This window comes from Saccopteryx leptura, chromosome 6, assembly GCF_036850995.1.
Source record: "Saccopteryx leptura isolate mSacLep1 chromosome 6, mSacLep1_pri_phased_curated, whole genome shotgun sequence".
Classification (NCBI taxonomy): Eukaryota; Metazoa; Chordata; class Mammalia; order Chiroptera; family Emballonuridae; genus Saccopteryx; species Saccopteryx leptura.
This window is the reverse complement of record NC_089508.1, coordinates 13,562,125-13,580,976: the sequence shown is the minus strand read 5'-3', so window position 1 is coordinate 13,580,976 and position 18,852 is coordinate 13,562,125. Positions and strand designations below refer to the sequence as shown.

General features: G+C 45.9%; 2 protein-coding genes across 2 annotated transcripts in view; one reads left to right on the top strand and one right to left on the bottom strand.

Annotated features, from left to right (window-relative positions):
* Positions 1 to 7,226: 7,226 nt before the first annotated feature.
* Positions 7,227 to 18,720, top strand: PSMC1 (proteasome 26S subunit, ATPase 1). The gene is made up of 11 exons (XM_066344190.1): positions 7,227 to 7,301; positions 10,591 to 10,644; positions 11,236 to 11,332; positions 13,147 to 13,271; positions 13,697 to 13,882; positions 14,033 to 14,161; positions 14,948 to 15,044; positions 15,928 to 16,117; positions 16,580 to 16,731; positions 17,305 to 17,459; positions 18,401 to 18,720. The coding sequence occupies exons 1-11, from the start codon at positions 7,299 to 7,301 to the stop codon at positions 18,533 to 18,535; spliced, it is 1,323 nt and encodes a 440-aa protein (XP_066200287.1). The 5' UTR covers positions 7,227 to 7,298; the 3' UTR covers positions 18,536 to 18,720.
* The window catches only part of NRDE2 (NRDE-2, necessary for RNA interference, domain containing), a 41,022-nt gene continuing 40,865 nt past the window's right edge, over positions 18,696 to 18,852 (bottom strand). The window contains exon 15 of the transcript XR_010746300.1: positions 18,696 to 18,758. The gene's annotated coding sequence lies outside the window, so the exon portion shown is untranslated. The remainder of the gene's footprint in view (positions 18,759 to 18,852) is intronic.

The following is an 18,852-nucleotide window of genomic DNA, read 5'->3' as shown; positions in this document are numbered from 1 at the left end:
ATTTCTCCATCCTGAGACCTTTCCTTGCCCTTGACACTTGCTTGTGACACTCAAGAGCCAGTGCAGGCTCCTCTGCTTTACGCCAACATCTCCATCTCTTCCCAGAGCGCTGGGTCCAGGATAGCTCAGCGGGGCGGCGGAGGGCAAAGACTAAGAGCAGATGTTGGAAACAAGCTGGGACACAAAGCAACCAGTGGTTAGTTAGCATGTACAGCCTGTCACCTCACCTAAAGGGGGAGCAGCAGGAACAAAGAGCAGAGGCAGCCAGGGGGCCGACAGGCGCCAAGAAGGAGACCTGGAAGGGAAGGCGCCTTCTGCACCCTTGCGGCCCTGGTATAGTACCCGAGGGCGCTGGTACAGTACCCCAGGGCCCTGGTACAGTACCCGAGGGCGCTGGTACAGTACCCGGGGGCGCTGGTACAGTACCCGGGGGCCCTGGTACAGTACCCCAGGGCCCTGGTACAGTACCCGAGGGCGCTGGTACAGTACCCAGGGAAGAAAGGAGGAAGGGGGAAGAGAGGGAGAGGAAGGCCAAGGGTCCCAGAGGGAAGAGTCTGGACAAGAGAGAGCTAGCTATGGAGGCCAGTGGGGGCGCTGCCTTAGCTGCTATTCCCATGGCCGCGCCTCTGCAGACCACCTGGTCTCCAAACTTCTCTGACATCTCTCCCATCGATAGGAATAATAAAAAAATTTAAGTTGAACATCAAGTCTCATTTGCATATTCATTTATGTGCTCCAATTCCCATGAATATGTTTCTCTATTAAATACACACACTATGACTGACCATTCGGTGGCGCAGTGGATAGAGCGTCGGACTGGGATACAGAGGAACCAGGTTCGAGACCCCGAGGTCGCCAGCTTGAGCGCGGGCTCATCTGGTTTGAGCAAAGCTCACCAGCTTGGACCCAAGGTCGCTGGTTCGAGCAAGGGATTACTCGGTCTGCTGAAGGCCCGTGGTCAAGGCATGTATGAGAAAGCAATCAATGAACAACTAAGGTGTCGCAATGAAAAAACTAATGATCTCTCTCCGTTCCTGTCTGTCTGTCCCTATCTATCCCTCTCTCTGACTCCCTCTCTGTCTCTGTAAAAAATAAATAAATAAATAAATAAATAAATAAATACACACACTACTGAAGAGGTCTTCAAGTGGGGGCACGCACACTGTCAGGTTTGGGAAGCGATGTCTTGTTCCTCAGTTGCCACGTGTCCTCTGTCTGAGAGTTTGCTCTGTCTGGTGTTGGACCTGTCTTCACCTACCGGAAGAAAGCCACCCGCTCACCCACCCGTGTCCCACTGAGGTATCTCGGGCAAGGGTGATTCTCACACAGAAATGATCGACAATCTGGGTTTGGGGAAAGCTCACTAAAGACTCAGTTCAAGGCACCGCTTCATGTTCCAGTCAGGGCTTTGTGTCCTCCCCTCTCGCACGTATTTCTGCAGAGGGTGAAACTTACTCAGCGTCGGAAAGGAGGTATTGCAGCCCGGGTCGGGTGCTCTGAATTCAGATACCGGGGAGACTGGCAAAGTGGAGGTGGTGACAGCTGTTGTTTGATGACCTGTCCTCGCTCATAAAATGTGCTGACATAAAACACGTCGCTCCTGGTGGAGTGAATGTCCCTGGAGAGCAAAGCAGACAAGCAGTGGGACGAGGTGCTGAAGCCGAAGGAGCCCTTTAAAATGCATCTGAGCAGAAGCAATTTTTCCAGCTACTCTCAGCACTTGCTCCTCAGATGAAACACAATTTAGAACAGCCAAGGTAATAATGGTTTGTGACACTCTTTCCGGTGTAATTACAGTGTTTTCAGGGGCTACTCGATCTTTCAAGGTGCTGTAAATAAAACAAAAACTCATAGATCAAATTTTAACTTTTTTTTTCAGATTCAGCAACTGGTATTCTATGAAGTTGTTCATACCTATTTATCTAGTTATCTCAAGTATTTATTCCAATTACAGTCACTCTTCATTTATTATTTAATGTTTTAATTTTCTGATTTTCATTTTAAAATTGTGTACCAGTAAATTAAAAATTTGTACATACATATATTGACAAAAAAATGTCATGTTTTATTATAGTCCCTCTTCACAGATAACTTATATTCTAGCTATATTACATTATTGAAACCTAATTAAAGAGAACAAAGATTAATTTAGCTCATTTTATCATTTACTATAAATGAACACATTAATTTTATTCTAACTTTATCTTACGAGTGCATTCCATAATTTACTCCTCAGCAATTTAAAAAATAATGCCCCCTGAATTGCATATTAGAAAGTTTATATAATGAAAAATGAAGTCACTTGTTCTTTTTTTTTTTTTTTTTTGTATTTTTCTGAAGCTGGAAACGGGGAGAGACAGCCAGACAGACTTCTGCATGCGCCCGACCGGGATCCACCCGGCACGCCCACCATGGGGCGACGCTCTGCCCACCAGGGGGCGATGCTCTGCCCCTCCGGGGCGTCGCTCTGCCGCGACCAGAGCCACTCCAGCGCCCGGGACAGAGGCCAAGGAGCCATCCCCAGCGCCCGGGCCATCCTCGCTCCAATGGAGCCCCAGCTGCGGGAGGGGAAGAGAGAGACAGAGAGGAAGGAGGGGGGCGGGGTGGAGAAGCAAATGGGCGCTTCTCCTATGTGCCCTGGCCGGGAATCGAACCCAGGTCCCCCACACGCCAGGCCGACGCTCTACCGCTGAGCCAACCGGCCAGGGCCACTTGTTCTTTTTCTGACAAGAAATAAATCTGATGTAGCTGAAGGACTTGAAGTTGAACACTATTTTCCAACCAGACATTTGCTGTAATAGAATACTCTAAATTGCTGATGCTATATAATTTTGACAAAATATATTTAAAGAGTTTATAGGATTTTTAAAAATCTTATGGGCCCTGACCAGTTTGTTCAGTGGTAGTGTGTCAGCCTGCTGTGTGGATGTCTCAGGTTCAATTCCCAGTCTGGGCACATAGGAGAAGTGACCATCTGCTTCTCCACCCCTCCCCCTTCTCTCTCTCTCTCTCTCAATTTCCCCTCCCACAGCCACGGCTCAATTTGTTCAAGTGCATCGGCCAGGCCAGGAACTAAGGATGGCTCGGAGAGCCTCTGCCTCAGGCAATAAAAATAGCTTGGGTGGGAGCATGGCCCCAGATGGGCAGAGTATCTACCCCAGATCAGGATTGCCGGGTGAATCCAGGTCAAGGTGCATGCACAAGTCTGTCTCTCTATTTCCCCGCCTCTCACTTGGAAAAGAAGGGAAAAAAAACCTTATGAAAAATATTATAGTAGTTCCAGAGGTATAATGAAATTAATGACACTGAAAGTTTCTTAACCACTTTCGAGACTATTAGTTTAAACAAGGGGTCTCTGTGTGAAGGGGTGACTTGGTGATGGATCATCTTTCAATACATCCTGGTAATGCCTTTTGGGTGCATTTGCCAGAAACTGAGAGAGTGGATGATTTTCATTCACTGGGTAACAAACCCTTTTATACAGCTGATGTTTTCTCGTTCTTTGTCATCTCACAGAAGAAAGGCTTAATCCAAGTTATCATTAACGACAGATTTAGATGATGGATCACTATGTGATTTTTGCTACATGACACAGCAGGATTTAAAACAATCAAGTGACATTTCATTACTAAATTCTTTCCTTTCCCATTTATATGAACAACAGTTCTCAGCCCAGCCTGGCCCGGGGTGGCACAGTTTATAGAACATCAAGCTGGGTCGCTGGTTCGAAACCTGGACTTGCCTGGTCAAGGCACATACAACAAGCAAGCCATGAACAAGTTAAGTGAAGCAACTGTACTTCTCGCACCCCTCGCCGCTCTCTGTAAAATCAGTAAATAAGATCTTAATAAAGAGAGTTCCCAGCCCAAACATGTAGGGTGGGACTGAAGCAGGTTTTCTGTTATGAGAATGTAAAACACAGAGTTTATTCTTAAATTTTATGTATTAGTTATTGTGTTATTTCCCATACAAATAATGGTAAACCTACTTTGGCACCACCCTGTGTATGAAAATGATAAACAAGCTGAACCCCACTCATTTCAACAACGTCGTATGCATCCATGGATGGATGTGCCTCTTACCTCCTTATGAGATGACTTGCCAATACAGGTTTATTTTATTTATTTATATTTTTTGGTGACAGAGAGAGGCACAGATAGGGACAGAGAGAGAGAGATGAGAAGCGTCAATTCTTCAAACCAGATCGGCCCACGCTCAAGCTGGCAACCTCGGGGTCTTGAACCTGGGTCCTCTACATCCCAGTCTGATGCTCTATCCACTGCGCCACTGCCTGGTCAGGCAAGGTTTATTTTTTAATTCCCCAAAATTAATCACAAACTGTAAAATAACGTATAATTTTTATCAGCTGTGTACTATTAATAATTGATAAAAACTCAATCCAAATAACTTTTTTTTTTTTTTTTTACAGAGACAGAGAGAGAGTTAGAGGGATAGACAGGGACAGACAGACAGGAAATGGAGACAGATGAGAAGCATCAATCATTAGTTTTTCGTTGCACGTTGCGACTTCTTAGTTGTTCATTGATTGCTTTCCCATATGTGCCTTGACCGCGGGCCTTCAGCAGACTGAGTAACCCCTTGCTCGAGCCAGCGACCCTGGGTCCAAGCTGGTGAGCTTTTTGCTCAAGCCAGATGAGCCCGCACTCAAGCTGGCAACCTCAAGGTCTCGAACCTAGGTCCTTCCACATCCCAGTCCAATGCTCTATCCACTGTGCCACCGCCTGGTCAGGCCCAAAAACCATTTTTAAGACATGGTACCTTGGAGACAGAAAATAGAATACATCTTTTTTTTTCTTTTTTTTTTTTACAGAGACAGAGAGAGGAATAGATAGGGACAGACAGACAGGAACGGAGAAAGATGAGAAACATGAATCATCAGTTTTTTGTTGTGACACCTTAGTTGTTCATTGATTGCTTTCTCATATGTGCCTTGACCACGGGCCTTCAGCAGACCGAGTAACCCCTTGTTCGAGCCAGCGACCTTGGGTCCAGACTGGTGAGCTTTGCTCAAACCAGATGAGCCCGCGCTCAAGCTGGCGACCTTGGGGTCTCAAACCTGGGTCCTCTGTATCCCAGTCCGATGCTCTATCCACTGCGCCACCGCCTGGTCAGGCAGAAAATAGAATACATCTTAAAATATTAATTTATATAAGATTTTTGCAGAGATGTATGGGAGGCTGCTCAATAAAATAGATTCAAGCACAAAAATACATGACACAGGATAAAAGTATGTGGGAGAAGTGGGGTGGAAATGTGAACTCAAGGAGAAACGACAAGGAAGAAAATTTTGCAGTGCTAAAAATGAACCTGTGTCTGATGTTAGATATCAAACTATCATGCTAGATTCTCTTGGATAGACGTTAATATGTGAATACTTTCAAGGTGCTAAGTTCAGTTTTAAATATTTGTAGGACATCTATGTGTGTATGTGTGTGTGTGTAGATATATAGATATAGTTATAAATACATTCATACACAGAGAGAGGGAATATACACATACTCAGACACAAGCACATGCATAAACACAAATACATTTATAAACACTTGTATGCATTATTGTGGAATTGAATAGTGTGTTTATATTCCTGGATATTCTAGACAAAGCCTAGACAAGTTACAAAAAAAAAAAAATGACTTTCACATGGAACCAAGACAAAACCAATTAATGTAACTCTTCATAATCTCCTATCCTCTTCCCAGTTCTACCCCTTCTTTCTAAGGTAAGATTTTCTATGACTGGGTTAGTTCCTAAGCTCTTTTGGCTAGGGAAATCCAAGAAATCGGTAAAATGTACATAAAACATAAGACAGCATAAATTTACATAATGAATAGCTAGAAGAAATCAGGGAGGGTATTAGAAAGACTGTATGGGGTACTTGGCACTCAGGAGGTTGAAAGTTGCAAGAGAGAATGTTGCAGAGATGGCTGTCACCTGGGTAGAGAATACCAAGCAGTCAGCCACAGGGAGAAACAAGACAAACATTTTGCTGTGCATTTAGAAGGCAACCTCAATGCATGTCCTTCAGAATTTAAATCTTCTTAAGTGTTGATTATTAAGCTATGTTCTTTTTTTTTTAAATTTTTTTAACTCATTGATTTTAGCCAGAGAGGAAGTGGGGAGAGAGACAAACAGACAGACAGACAGACAGGAGCATAGATCTGTTCCTGTATGTGTCCTGACCAGGGATTGAACCATCAACCTCTGTGCTTTGGGCCGATGCTCTAACCAACCGAGCTAACTGGCCAGGGTTAGGCTATGTTTCTTTGACTGTGACACTGAGACATCCAACTCTGGCATTGCTTTCACCATTCATGGGAGTTGTCCTGCCCCTAAACCATCATGTACTGCTCACAAAAATGAGGGGCTATTTCAAAATGAATGCGAAGCAATCGAATGTCCCTCATTTTTGTGAGCAGTTTATCATCTCATGTATCACGTAGATGCCAGATTAGTTAGTGGAGGTCAACAATGTCAAGACTTCCCATTACAGCATTTTAGTGACTGTGTATTTTGTACCTGTTGTGTGTTTATTAGTATTTTTAGTGAAACACTAAATGCAACTAAAATGCCTAAATTAATCTAGAATGGGGGAAAAAGTCACACAAATCCATCTCTCCAGTTTAGCAAGATGCAGCATTTTGTGCACCTGTTGTGGAAGTTTCCAGAGGCCACAGGGATGCCCGCCATTTCCCCCATTCCCTGTGGATGTGATAAATGACGAACTTTACTAATTAGACACAGGATGAGGACTTGAAGACATCTGGCATCATCACAAGACTCAAATCATCATCAGAAAAAAAAAAGGCAGAATTAGGTAACTCGTTAGACAAAGAAGTACTCTCAGATGAGCAGGTTAATTTTAGAGACCAGAGAATAACTTCAATGTTGATGCAAAAGTACATGTCAATTTCGCAGTCCCAAATGCCATTTCAGTTCTTGGAGCAATATGGAAAGTTCTTCCCACTTATGGTTTTGCATGTCTAAAATATCTGATATTCTCACAAATGTCTTCGTTGTCTGACAGTTGAGGTTAGTATCCTAAGTTGTTGACAATAGCCTGATAACTTCGATTTAGAATTTTTTTCAAGTCAAAACCCGGTAAGATTCACCTCTTCATATCGTTGGCCCATCCACTCACAGGAACCCTGAGAGCGCAACTCTGCCCTGCGGGGTTTGGCTCCTATCGGCCCCCGTAGCATCCCTCCTCAGCTTCCGTTTCTGATAGTTGATTGTGTGAATGCACTTCCGGCAGCGGCGGCTGAGGCAGCCGAGTCAAGATGGTGAGTGACTAAGGGTTTCGGCTGGTGGTCGCAGAGAGATGGGGGTCGTGCGGCCCGAAACGGGGGAGTGAGGTGGCTCTCCGAGGCACTCGGCCCACTCGCTCCCCCGCCCGGCGGCCGGGTCTCCTCGGGGGACGGAGGCTCTGGGAGACGGTGTCCAGGTCCACCGCGGGCCGTGGCCGACCGGCGGGCCTTGCTTCGGGACTGGGGCCGGGGGTCGGCGCGGAGGGCCCCCCAGGTGGGTCAGGTCGCCCGGCTTCGCGCTTCCGCCGACGGGACTCCGCTGACTGGTGCGGGGAGTTTCGGCGGGAGCCTCCCCGAGTCCCCGGGACGGATGCTGTCGGAGCCGCGCTGGCGGAGGGCTCGTTCCAGCAGAGCCAGGGGCGCGGGTCGTGGGAGGCCGCTCCAGGGGGGTCTGCGATGGAGGCCCGGAGGACTGACGCCTTGAGGACAGGTGCAACTCGGAGGGGAGGGTCCCGTGGCGCATCAGGAATAATAAAAACAGCTGACATTTATTCTTTAGTTCACTAGGCCCACATTTATTGGGCACCTGCACTTTTGGGTTCCGTTCTGGGCGCTGAGGATGGAGAGACTGAGCATGATGGACGGTCTCTGCTTCCGAGGAGCGTCCGTTCCGGATAAGGCAGCGGAGATAGAGAAGGAGCTGAGATGGGACGCCCGGGAGTGGGGAGTGGGAGAGGCGGCGTGGCCGGGGTCCCGTGGCTGTCGTATAGGAAAGCATTGCGGGAGAGGGGAGGGGCGCCCAGGTGACATTCTGAGCTTGTGCCAGGCGCTTTTCCTGCGTTTTCTCCGTCCTCACAAGGGTTCCTTGAAGTGACTATTATCCTCACTTGACCGAGGAGGAAACTGAGGCACAGCAATGGCGGTGCCAGCACACCTACCCTGCCCGTCTTCTCTAGAGCCCTTGCTTGAGGGGTCTGGATACCCCTGCAGTAGAGAAAAACACAGATATCGGTGTCCAGTGGACTGAGCGTGATTCCTGGCTGCGCCTCTGACACGCTTTGTGGGAATACATGTTACTTCTCCGGGCCTTGGTTTTCTTACGTGTGAATTAGAGGTGACGGTGCACCCCACCTCATGGCGTCTGTAAGGAGTGAGGTGCCACCCTGAGAATGTGGAGCACAGTGCTTGGCACTTAGGAAGGGCTAAGCCACGGGTCTGTTTGTTCATTGAGACTGAGAAACATCAGGTACGGTGCCCCAGCCGGAAAGAAGTTTGGGGTCTATCTGTGCAGGAAAACACCCTCCGCTGGGGCAAGGCTTGCAGGATCATGGGCAAGGTGAACTGGAAAGTTTATCTGAAAAGGAGATGAACCTGCGGCCAGTTTGGCAGGGACCCGGCATGCTAAGCTCAAGAGCAGGGGTCCCCAAACTACGGCCCGCGGGCCGCATGCGGCCCCCTGAGGCCATTCATCCGGCCCCCGCTGCACTTCCGGAAGGGGCTCCTCTTTCATTGGTGGTCAGTGAGAGGAGCATATTGACCATCTCGTTAGCCAAAAGCAGGCCCATAGTTCCCATTGAAATACTGGTCAGTTTGTTGATTTAAATTTACTTGTTCTTTATTTTAAATATTGTATTTGTTACCGTTTTGTTTTTTTACTTTAAAATAAGATATGTGCAGTGTGCATAGGGATTTTTTTATAGTTTTTTTTATAGTCCGGCCCTCCAATGGTCTGAGGGACAGTGAACCCCTGCTCAAAAAGTTTGGGGACCCTTGCTCAAGAGACTGGACATTACACCTTAAATACTGGGGAGCAATGGAAGGATTTTAAGGAGGATTAAAGGATCAGCTGTTTGCTGTAGAAAGTGATAGCTGGACTTGTGAGGGGAGAAACTGAATATGGGAATCTCGGTTGGGAGGCTGAGTCCAGATAAGATACCAGGCCTGGACAAAAACAGGTGAGGTAGGGACAGGAGAGAGGGAGCTGGAGCCGAAGGAATCTGTTGCAGCATCCAAATTTGCAACCAGATCAACGATGAAAATCCTGACATTCCTTACTCGCCAGTAACACTGTATAGGTGAGCAGTTACTATGAGTCCTGTAAATACTCAGCGGTTTATGTGTGTTACTTCACTTTCAACAACAGATAGGAGTTAGTATCATCACGCTTTCCATTTGACACCAAGGCTCGGGTGGGTGACCTGACTTACTCGAGGTTACCTAGCCCTTTAGTGATGGAATCAGAATTCAAGTCTGGGTGCACCTGATTCCATAGCCCATGGTCTTGGGCCTGTTGTCGTTCCTCATCTAGGAAGTGGGAATAATGAACCCTGCCTCTGCTGTGGGAATGATGAGAAAGGGAAGATACCCAGTACAGACAGGCACAAAGCCAGCACCCACCAACATCCGCTTCCCCGGCCAACGGCAGATTTCCTTCGGGGTCATAGTAGTCATAAAGACCTATAATTTAGACGCACTATTGCAGTACAACTGTTTCCCAAAATTTCTCAGAGCCCTTAGTTACCTTTTCAAAATAAAGCAAAGTTTTAAGAAGCCTGAACAGGGAATTATTTCAGGTAACCATGATATGGTAGTTCTGTCTTGGCATGTACTGATTTGAGGTGCCTGTGTAGACATGATTTCAGGGGACTGGGCCCCCCCAATCAAGGAAGTTCACTACTGCCCGTTTAAAATGCCATCATTTGAGACCTTGTTCTGTGTTCAGCATTATGCTATAACTGAAGGGTCTTTTAAAGTCAGAAATCCAACAGAAGCATATTATTCATACACTTAAGTTCTTGATACCTTAAGGTGATCAGTTTTTCAGGTTGGGGGAGACCTGCCGAGAGCCCAGGCTTCAGGGATGGTGGGTGTGTACTAAGTTGCTGGTAAAAGTCTCCTGGATCTTGGTGTTATCCTAGTAAGGAGTAAATTATTAATAAATCTTTTGAAAATAGGAAAATGATTTAGCTTTCATGGCCTAATTTCACAAAATATATTCTTGGTGGCCTCAGTCAGGTAGTTTTATATTAAAGAATGCCAGACTCTATACCTTCCCCTCAAGAAGGAGTGGAGGCCTAGAAACAGCCTCATTATGATCCATTAATTCCACCCATTTGTTGATAGAGTTGTCCTTGATTTAAGATGCAATCAGTGGCAAGGTGTACAGGGAAAAAATTTCTACCGCTAAATGTGCTCATTGACTTACATCTTCAGTTCAGAAATGTTAAAATGAGAAGGAAGTGTCTTAGAATCTCAGGAAAATAAGGATGTTCTTTGGAAGCGATCACATTCTGAATTTATACCTCTCTTCACCCCCAACCCCCAGGGTCAAAGTCAGAGTGGTGGCCATGGTCCTGGAGGTGGCAAGAAGGATGACAAGGTAAATAAGAAGCCAGATATGTTTGGGATGTGAGCAAAATGTGGGAAATGTCATAGATCTCCACTTCCTTTAGAGATTCGTGAGTCTGAAAATGCAAACTAAATGGTCCTGCAGTTGTATAAGCAGCCTGGCTGCAGACACAGCACCCTTTGCATGTTTTAGGGAAGATCACTGACCTAACCGTCAAGTAGGCATTTGTGATTTAATGCTTTTTAAATGTGTAAAAGTAATGTATACATTACAGATGTATTAAAATATATTGCTTACAATTCTAGTGTTTAATAGCCTGAAGTATTAAAGAACTGTCTCAGATTATATCGACTCAGACTTGTGGCACATAGCTCTGAATTCTAACCTCTATTCCTTATTGATTAATTTGTCACTGTGTGTTATAAAAGATTAGTTACATTCGTGTATTAAAATTGCAGGACTGTAAAACCTAGTTTTTTTTTAAAGGTCAGTTTTTAATAGCATCTTAAAAGACACAGAATATTATATCCCCTAGAAAGACAATGGTCCTACAGAAATAAGTTTGTTTTAATACGATATATGTTTGATTTTTTTTCTCTCCTGCTATTCTGACAACTCGAGGACAAGAAAAAGAAATATGAACCTCCCGTACCGACCAGAGTGGGGAAAAAGAAGAAGAAAACAAAGGGACCAGATGCTGCCAGCAAACTGCCCCTGGGTAGTGTCTCGGTTCTTCCTTGCTGTCTGTCCGACTTCTAGGGGCACTGACTGTGTGTGTAGCTTAGAGGTGCGAGTGTAGGCAGGAAACGGGGGCGTGGTTGGAGCTCCAGCTCCGTGACTGCACTCTGTCTAGCTCCCGTGTGGGGCATTCCTCTGGGTTGGAGTAAAAGCGGTATTTTGGGTTTAAGAGTATACGACTATCTCACTTTAAGAAACCTTAACCAGTTCCTCTAATGTATTATATTTAAAATGCAGTTTTAGATTCGAAAACTCAGGCTGAGCTTGAGTACCTTAGAAACATATTTCATGAAGAAAAGGAATGCCATTGTATTGGAATTCATGTAGTGCAAGAACATAAAATTTTCAGTGGCTTCCTGTTGAACACAGAGTAAAACTCAAACTAGGTGACCGGCCCATGTGTCCCTCCTTAGGCCCACCAGTCCCTTTGCTGGTCACTCACGCAGCCCTGCTCTTTGACTCTTCCGCACGGCGGGGCCCTGCCCTCTGCTTTAAAATGTTCTTCCCCAGTCCTGCCCTGGCTGCCTGCTTCTCACGCCTTCAGGCTTCAGCGCAAACACCTCCCACCCCTGTCTAAACAAGTCCCTTCCTGCTTAGATGAAATAATTTTTAAAAGATTGCTTGATTAAGAAAAGAATAAGAGTAAAAACGTGCCATCAGTCTGCTGTAATGAATTAACATGGTAGTGATAAAAAACAGATCAGGTCACCAAAAGAGCATAGAAAGTCCAAAAACAGAGTCGGGTTTGTTGGGTTACATGGATAATATCTGATAAAAAGTGACATTTTAGTTCTGTGGAAAGAGGGTGGGATATTTAATATAGATAGGTAGCATCTTTTATTTGCTATTGAAAAAAAATAAAAATAGATTCATTGCTTTTTGCCAGATTCTAGATATATATGTGGAAAATCAGGAATAAATTTATTAACTTAGGGGAGGAGAGATACCCTTATCCTGTGCAGCATAACAGCCAGGGCAGGACTGGGGAAGAACATTTTAAAGCAGAGGGCAGGGCCCCGCTGTGCGGAAGAGTCAAAGAGCAGGGCTGCGTGAGTGACCAGCAAAGGGACTGGTGGGCCTAAGGAGGGACACATGGGCCGGTCACCTAGTTTGAGTTTTACTCTGTGTTCAACAGGAAGCCACTGAAAATTTTATGTTCTTGCACTACATGAATTCCAATACAATGGCATTCCTTTTCTTCATGAAATATGTTTCTAAGGTACTCAAGCTCAGCCTGAGTTTTCGAATCTAAAACTGCATTTTAAATATAATACATTAGAGGAACTGGTTAAGGTTTCTTAAAGTGAGATAGTCGTATACTCTTAAAGCAAAAGAACCAGCACAAAGGAGAGGGGGAAATGTTTGCCACCTGTTGATATCCCTGGTGTTTTACAGTCCTGCAGACGGAGGGGAGGGTGTGTACAGTGAGTGGACAAGGTATATTGACTGAAGAGCATGTGTACTCAGTACTATGGGACTAATAAGCCAAAGCAAACTACCTCTGGGTCTGTGACTTGTTCATTCTATTTTTCCCACACACACACAGTTCAGTTGGTGAGTTTCATTATGTATTAGCTGTGTGGTCACAGACCTCATCCCTGTTTTCACAGGATTGCTTCTCTCTGCCAACATCCCTGTCCCCTTTGCATGTAGGCACCTGCTTAATTAGTCACCAAACTTAATTTTTCAGAGTCTGTCCAACTAAAATAAGCTTAACCTTTTCCACCCTAAGAATAAAATGAATTACTAACTTCAAGCTTCAAGTATAATAAAACTTTATTTTTTCAATGCCAGTGACACCTCACACTCAGTGCCGGTTAAAAATACTGAAGTTAGAGAGAATTAAAGACTATCTTCTCATGGAGGAAGAATTCATTAGAAATCAGGAACAGATGAAGCCTTTAGAAGAAAAGCAAGAGGTAAATTGAGAAATTACTATAGCTTTCACTTTTACAAATTGAATTCTTTTTAAACCCTAAAACTGTCAATAAATAAATGAAATTCAAGTAGTTGAACGTTTCAAGCTTTTATGAACCATTATTAGCTGCCTTTTTTTTTTTTTTTTTTTTTAGTTTTTTAAAATGTTTTATTTTTGGAATAAATAATACATTTACATGGCTTAAAATTCAAGATAGAAAAAGGTATGTAGTGCAGGCCACCACTGGGACCAGCTGCGAGTGTTCCTTTCTGCGCAGCTCGTGTCCCCTGGAGTTAAGAACGTTTCAGACCCGCTGGTATTAGCTGCCTTCTGAGAGTGCCAGCTGCTCTTTAAATCTAGTGACTTCTCACCATCGTCTGCTTCTAGGTCTAATCTGCTCTTCCTTCTTGGCATTCTCTTTCGTAGGAGGAAAGGTCAAAGGTAGATGATCTGAGGGGGACGCCGATGTCAGTAGGAACCTTGGAAGAGATCATTGATGACAATCACGCCATAGTTTCTACATCTGTGGGCTCAGAACACTACGTCAGCATTCTTTCCTTCGTGGACAAGGACCTGCTGGAACCAGGCTGCTCCGTCCTGCTCAACCACAAGGTGAGTGGGTCTAAACGAAAGCTGCTCTTTCCTCTTGGGTCGGTCCACCCGTCCTGGCGAAATAGTCTTCCACAATCAGATTCTGTGGTAACTGCTGTGTTGTAATTGTGTGAGCCTCACACTGTGTTAAAGCGTAGTGTTCCCTGGTAGGTGCATGCCGTGATAGGGGTGCTGATGGATGACACGGACCCCTTGGTCACAGTGATGAAGGTGGAAAAGGCCCCACAGGAGACCTATGCTGACATTGGGGGGCTGGACAACCAAATCCAGGAGATTAAGGTATGTCTAGGAACCAGCTCTGGGTGTTAGACTTGTGGTTTGTTACTGTTCTCATTAGGCTATGTGGAGTTGTTTTGCATGTTTTGTTTCATCAGACCAGTGACTGATAGGAGCTTGCCAGCTGTGGTGAAACAGTTGTGAATCCTGAGTTAGGGAATAGAAGTAGTTCTTAAGCTGTAAATATTTTACATGTAATATTTAATAATTCTGTGTGTGGATATGTCAAGTCCCATTGTGTTGACTTCAGCTGCGGCTCTCTGGAAACCCCAGCGATGTAAGGGGGAGGGTGGGTGGCTCACATTTATAGTGGGGGGTCTAGAACCCTGGTCCTGGTCCTGCGGGGAAGTGACCATTCTGGACGGCTAGGGCCGTCCTCACAGGCTCGCTTATTTACACTGGCGACCTCGCAACAGCAGGGAAATGGCTAGGTGGTAACAGCAATCGGAAAACCTCGCCAGCTTCTATCTATAGTTTTATTTGGAAAGGGTGAGTTTTAGCTTAAGTTCCACCTGCTGAGAGAGTGCTTAAATATTGTTCAGGGCCGACTTCCACTAGAAGTGAAAGGGAAATTGGGAGCCGTCAAGAAGAGGGATGGGTGCTGGGAGCTCCAGCAGCACAGACTTCCTCTTCTGTGTCCTCGCTGTTAGGGGCCTCAAGCACGTGTGTCTAGCAAGAGTACTTGAAATGTTAGCTTATTTTTGTTGAAAGTGAGACATACTCATGATGCCGATTCATGATTCTGATGATTTCAGTAAGAAAGCGTTACTTAGTGTTTGTTTTCTATAGGAATCTGTGGAACTTCCTCTCACTCATCCTGAATATTATGAAGAGATGGGTATAAAGCCCCCGAAGGGGGTCATTCTCTATGGTCCGCCAGGCACAGGTATGTGTACTGTGTCCGACTCTCTGGGCACTCGGCTCATCTGAACAGCATTGGTGAGCCGCAACTCTTCACTGCTGAGTGAGGGTGCACCTTGGATTAAACTATTCGGGAGTTTTTGAATAAGATGCCCCTCTGGAAAATCTCTATTACGTAGAAGTGCAGAGCTGTGTAACAGATTCACTAGAAGCTGAACTTAGACTTGACGTTGTAGACTGCACATTTAGTGTGTTACAAAGAATAGTAAGGATTGCAACAACAAACCAGTAGTCCCTCCTCCCAAGATATCTGCTCAGTGATGCATTTGTAATTCCCAAGAGCTCCTCAACTCAAACGTACTAGTTGTATGTACTATAAAACAAAATACCTTCAAAAATGTAAGAGTAATGTGAGTCTATTAAAAATAGTTTATAAGGAAAATAAGTAAAACAGGGTGCTTAACCTGGACTGTAGATTGGAATCCCCTTGGGAGCTTTAAAAGATACCTGCAACGTCTGTTCCCACCCGAGGATTCCAGTGTGCTCATCTGGAGTGTGGGCACCCAGCAGAGCCCCGGCGGAGAACCAGGATTTAAGGCTATCCTGTGCTGCTCAGATGAATAAACAAATGCATGAAAGTAAAAATACATATGTAAAGTTTGTTTTGCTGTGTAATAAACTGACCTAAGTTGTCTAGTCCAGGACTTAACAGTTGCCAAAGGAAGAGCAGTCATTTCATTGACTTAAAACCATGTACCCCAGTGTCTGCTGGGGACTGCCCACACCGGAGGGCATCTAAGTGGTGGCGTGACTTTCCCTTATAGGAATCCGCCCATTTTTAATGTCCAGTTTGTAAGTTAAAACACCATGTGAGGTTTTTTCCCTTTGTCTTTTTCTATCTAAAACAGGTAAAACCTTACTAGCCAAAGCAGTCGCAAACCAAACCTCAGCCACGTTCTTGAGAGTGGTTGGCTCGGAGCTTATTCAGAAGTACCTCGGCGACGGGCCCAAACTCGTCCGGGAATTGTTCCGAGTCGCTGAGGAACATGCACCGTCCATCGTCTTTATTGATGAAATTGACGCCATCGGGACAAAACGGTAGGACTTCTTTCACCCGTTTGGTGTGCTTTAGGGGAAGAAACCATGTAGCTCTTCTGAGAACAAACGGTGGGTGGGCACTCCGTGTGTGGCCTGCACATTGTTTTGCCACAGTTCCTATGTCTGTGGCTCTCTGCTGGCTTCAGGCTCTGCTCTCCCAAGTACCGAGCATGGTGAGTCGAGACTGGTCGCTCAGCAACCACACTGAACATCGCTCTGAGCCAGGCACCTTCTAGACTCTGGGGACACAGCCCTCACAGAGCTGTGGGGTTGGGGGACATCAAACATGGAGACAATGAGTGATAACATCTCGGGCATGCAGCCTGTCATAGAATAACGAATGTGCAACGTGGCTGTGGGGAGGGTATGCTGTGGGTTGAGACAGGAATGTTGAGGGGTTCTGCTGTGATTCCCCTTTAGCAGGACATCAGCTGGGCCTTCATTCTTTGTCCTTTTCTAAAGATACGACTCAAATTCTGGTGGTGAGAGAGAAATCCAGCGAACCATGTTGGAACTGCTGAACCAGCTGGATGGCTTTGATTCGAGGGGAGATGTAAAAGTGATCATGGCCACAAACCGCATAGAGACTCTGGATCCAGCGCTCATCAGACCAGGTCCAGTTGGCTTTTGTTTTGTTTTGGAAATAACTGTTTAAGTGTGTTTGTGTTTCTTTAGTGTACTTGGGAGAATTCTAAAACGATACATATGAAGGCCAATACTGCGTTGAAATTTAGAAGGCCTTAAACTGTGTCTCCTTGAGATTATAGGTAGGAGTGTGATGTAGTCTCTGCAGCTTGGCTCTTCGAATTCCAATCTTATATGATCTTCCCTTTCCAAAATATTCCCTTTTAAATCTCAAGAACCTTTTCCTGAAGCAATAATTCATGTGATAGTTTAGGCTCTGTTTTTACATTTGTGCAGCACCACAAGCAGCAGTAGCTAATCTGTTTACTCTTATGTGATGTTCTCAACAGCACTGCTCTGTCCTTTTGCATTCAGCGTGCCCCCAGGAATGGTTCCCTTCATCTGTTTCTAAGGTAGCAGAGAGGATTTCTTTTAAGTAGGTGAATTCAAACATAGAAATTTACAGCTTCTAAGATGATGTTCACTGCCTGTGAGGAGACAGGCTCAGGCCTCCCGAGCGGGGCAGGGCTTGGCATGGCCCCTAAGAACCCCTGTGCCCGCAGGCCGCATCGACAGGAAGATCGAGTTCCCCCTGCCCGATGAAAAGACCAAGAAGCGCATCTTCCAGATCCACACGAGCAGAATGACGCTGGCTGACGACGTGACACTGGACGACTTGATCATGGCTAAAGATGACCTCTCTGGTGCCGACATCAAGGTGAGAGCAGGGCGGCCTGCAGCTCCTGGTTTTATCACCTGCGTGCGTGCGTGAGGGCGCATCCTCCCAGGGGGCCGGGATCGGACCAGGCCTGGCAGCACGGACGGGGCACATCCTGCGTGTGGGAAGGCCTGGGCTCCTGTCAGGCGTAAGCCCTGGGTTGGTGGGCCTGGGGCGGCGGACATGGGCCTCCGTGCTGCCGCCGACACTGCACCGCATGTCCTGTATCTGCAGAACTGCTCAGTGTCCAGTTGGGAAGATAAATTTTTTAAAACATTTTGCACCATTTTTTCTTTGAAAAATTTTAAGCCTTGAGAAAAGTTGCGGCAGTTGTAAACAGCCACACGCCCATCACTTGGGTTTACCGAGTGCTACCAGTTTACCGGCTGGCTCTCCCCTACACACTTCCTTCTGCAGAGCCATCTGAATATCCTGCGGCCATAACCAAACAGAACTCAACGCCCATCACAGTGCCTGGGTTCTTGTTTTACTTTTGGTAATAATTGAAAAAAATATATTCGAATGAATAGTATATGAAAACGTAGACTGTTGAACCAGAATATATGTTCTGTTATGTCTATAGGAAGTAAATGAAATGGACATATACTCAATGTTGCCTCTGAGTTTCCAGGTATAATTTCATCTGTTTTGTAAGCAGCAGCACTCCCTTGAACAAAGTGGAGCCGTAAGAACTCCTGGCCACAGGCTGCCAGGCCCCACGGCTACTCAGCACTGAGCCATGCTGCCAGTCCTTGTCCTGAGTTACCCCAGGCTTGGCCACCTCAGGGCCTTTGAGGAAACAATTAGGATGCTTAACATTCTTTTAAATCTCAGGTTTTCCCAAGTAAATGTCTTCCACCGTATTTCAATATAACCCTTTGAACTGTCAGCATAAAAATAAAAAGTATTTCACTTTCTGAACATACTGTCCTTTCTTCCAGGCAATCTGTACAGAAGCTGGTCTGATGGCCTTGAGAGAACGCAGAATGAAAGTAACAAACGAAGACTTCAAAAAATCTAAAGAAAATGTTCTTTATAAAAAGCAAGAAGGCACCCCCGAGGGGCTGTATCTCTAGCAGAGCGCAGCCGCCTTCAAGGAGCCGGCGTGCCTGGCCTGGGGAGGGGGGCGGGGAGGGGGCCCTGGGAGCCTGGTCCAGTTATCTCCGTTAGCAGCACCTTCTGTGCCCTGTACCTGTCTGAGCATCGCTGTAGGATGGCCGCGTGCAGTGCTCCGTTCCCAGTAAAGCCAGCTCTTTCTCAAGCAGTTTGTCCTGTTTCTGTAGCCTCCACGCCTACCGCCTGGCAGCACAAGCAAGCAGACTGGGTGCTAGGGAGGTTTCTGGGTGACCAGAAGAGGGCACACCTGCTGCCCCACATCACGCCCCCAGGAGCC

Excerpts from the sequence above, each read along its gene's own strand:
- PSMC1 (XM_066344190.1), top strand. Across the intron at positions 11,333-13,146 it reads TGCCAGCAAACTGCCCCTGG|TGACACCTCACACTCAGTGC; the intron begins GTAGTGTCTCGG and ends TTTCAATGCCAG. Across the intron at positions 15,045-15,927 it reads CTATGGTCCGCCAGGCACAG|GTAAAACCTTACTAGCCAAA; the intron begins GTATGTGTACTG and ends TATCTAAAACAG.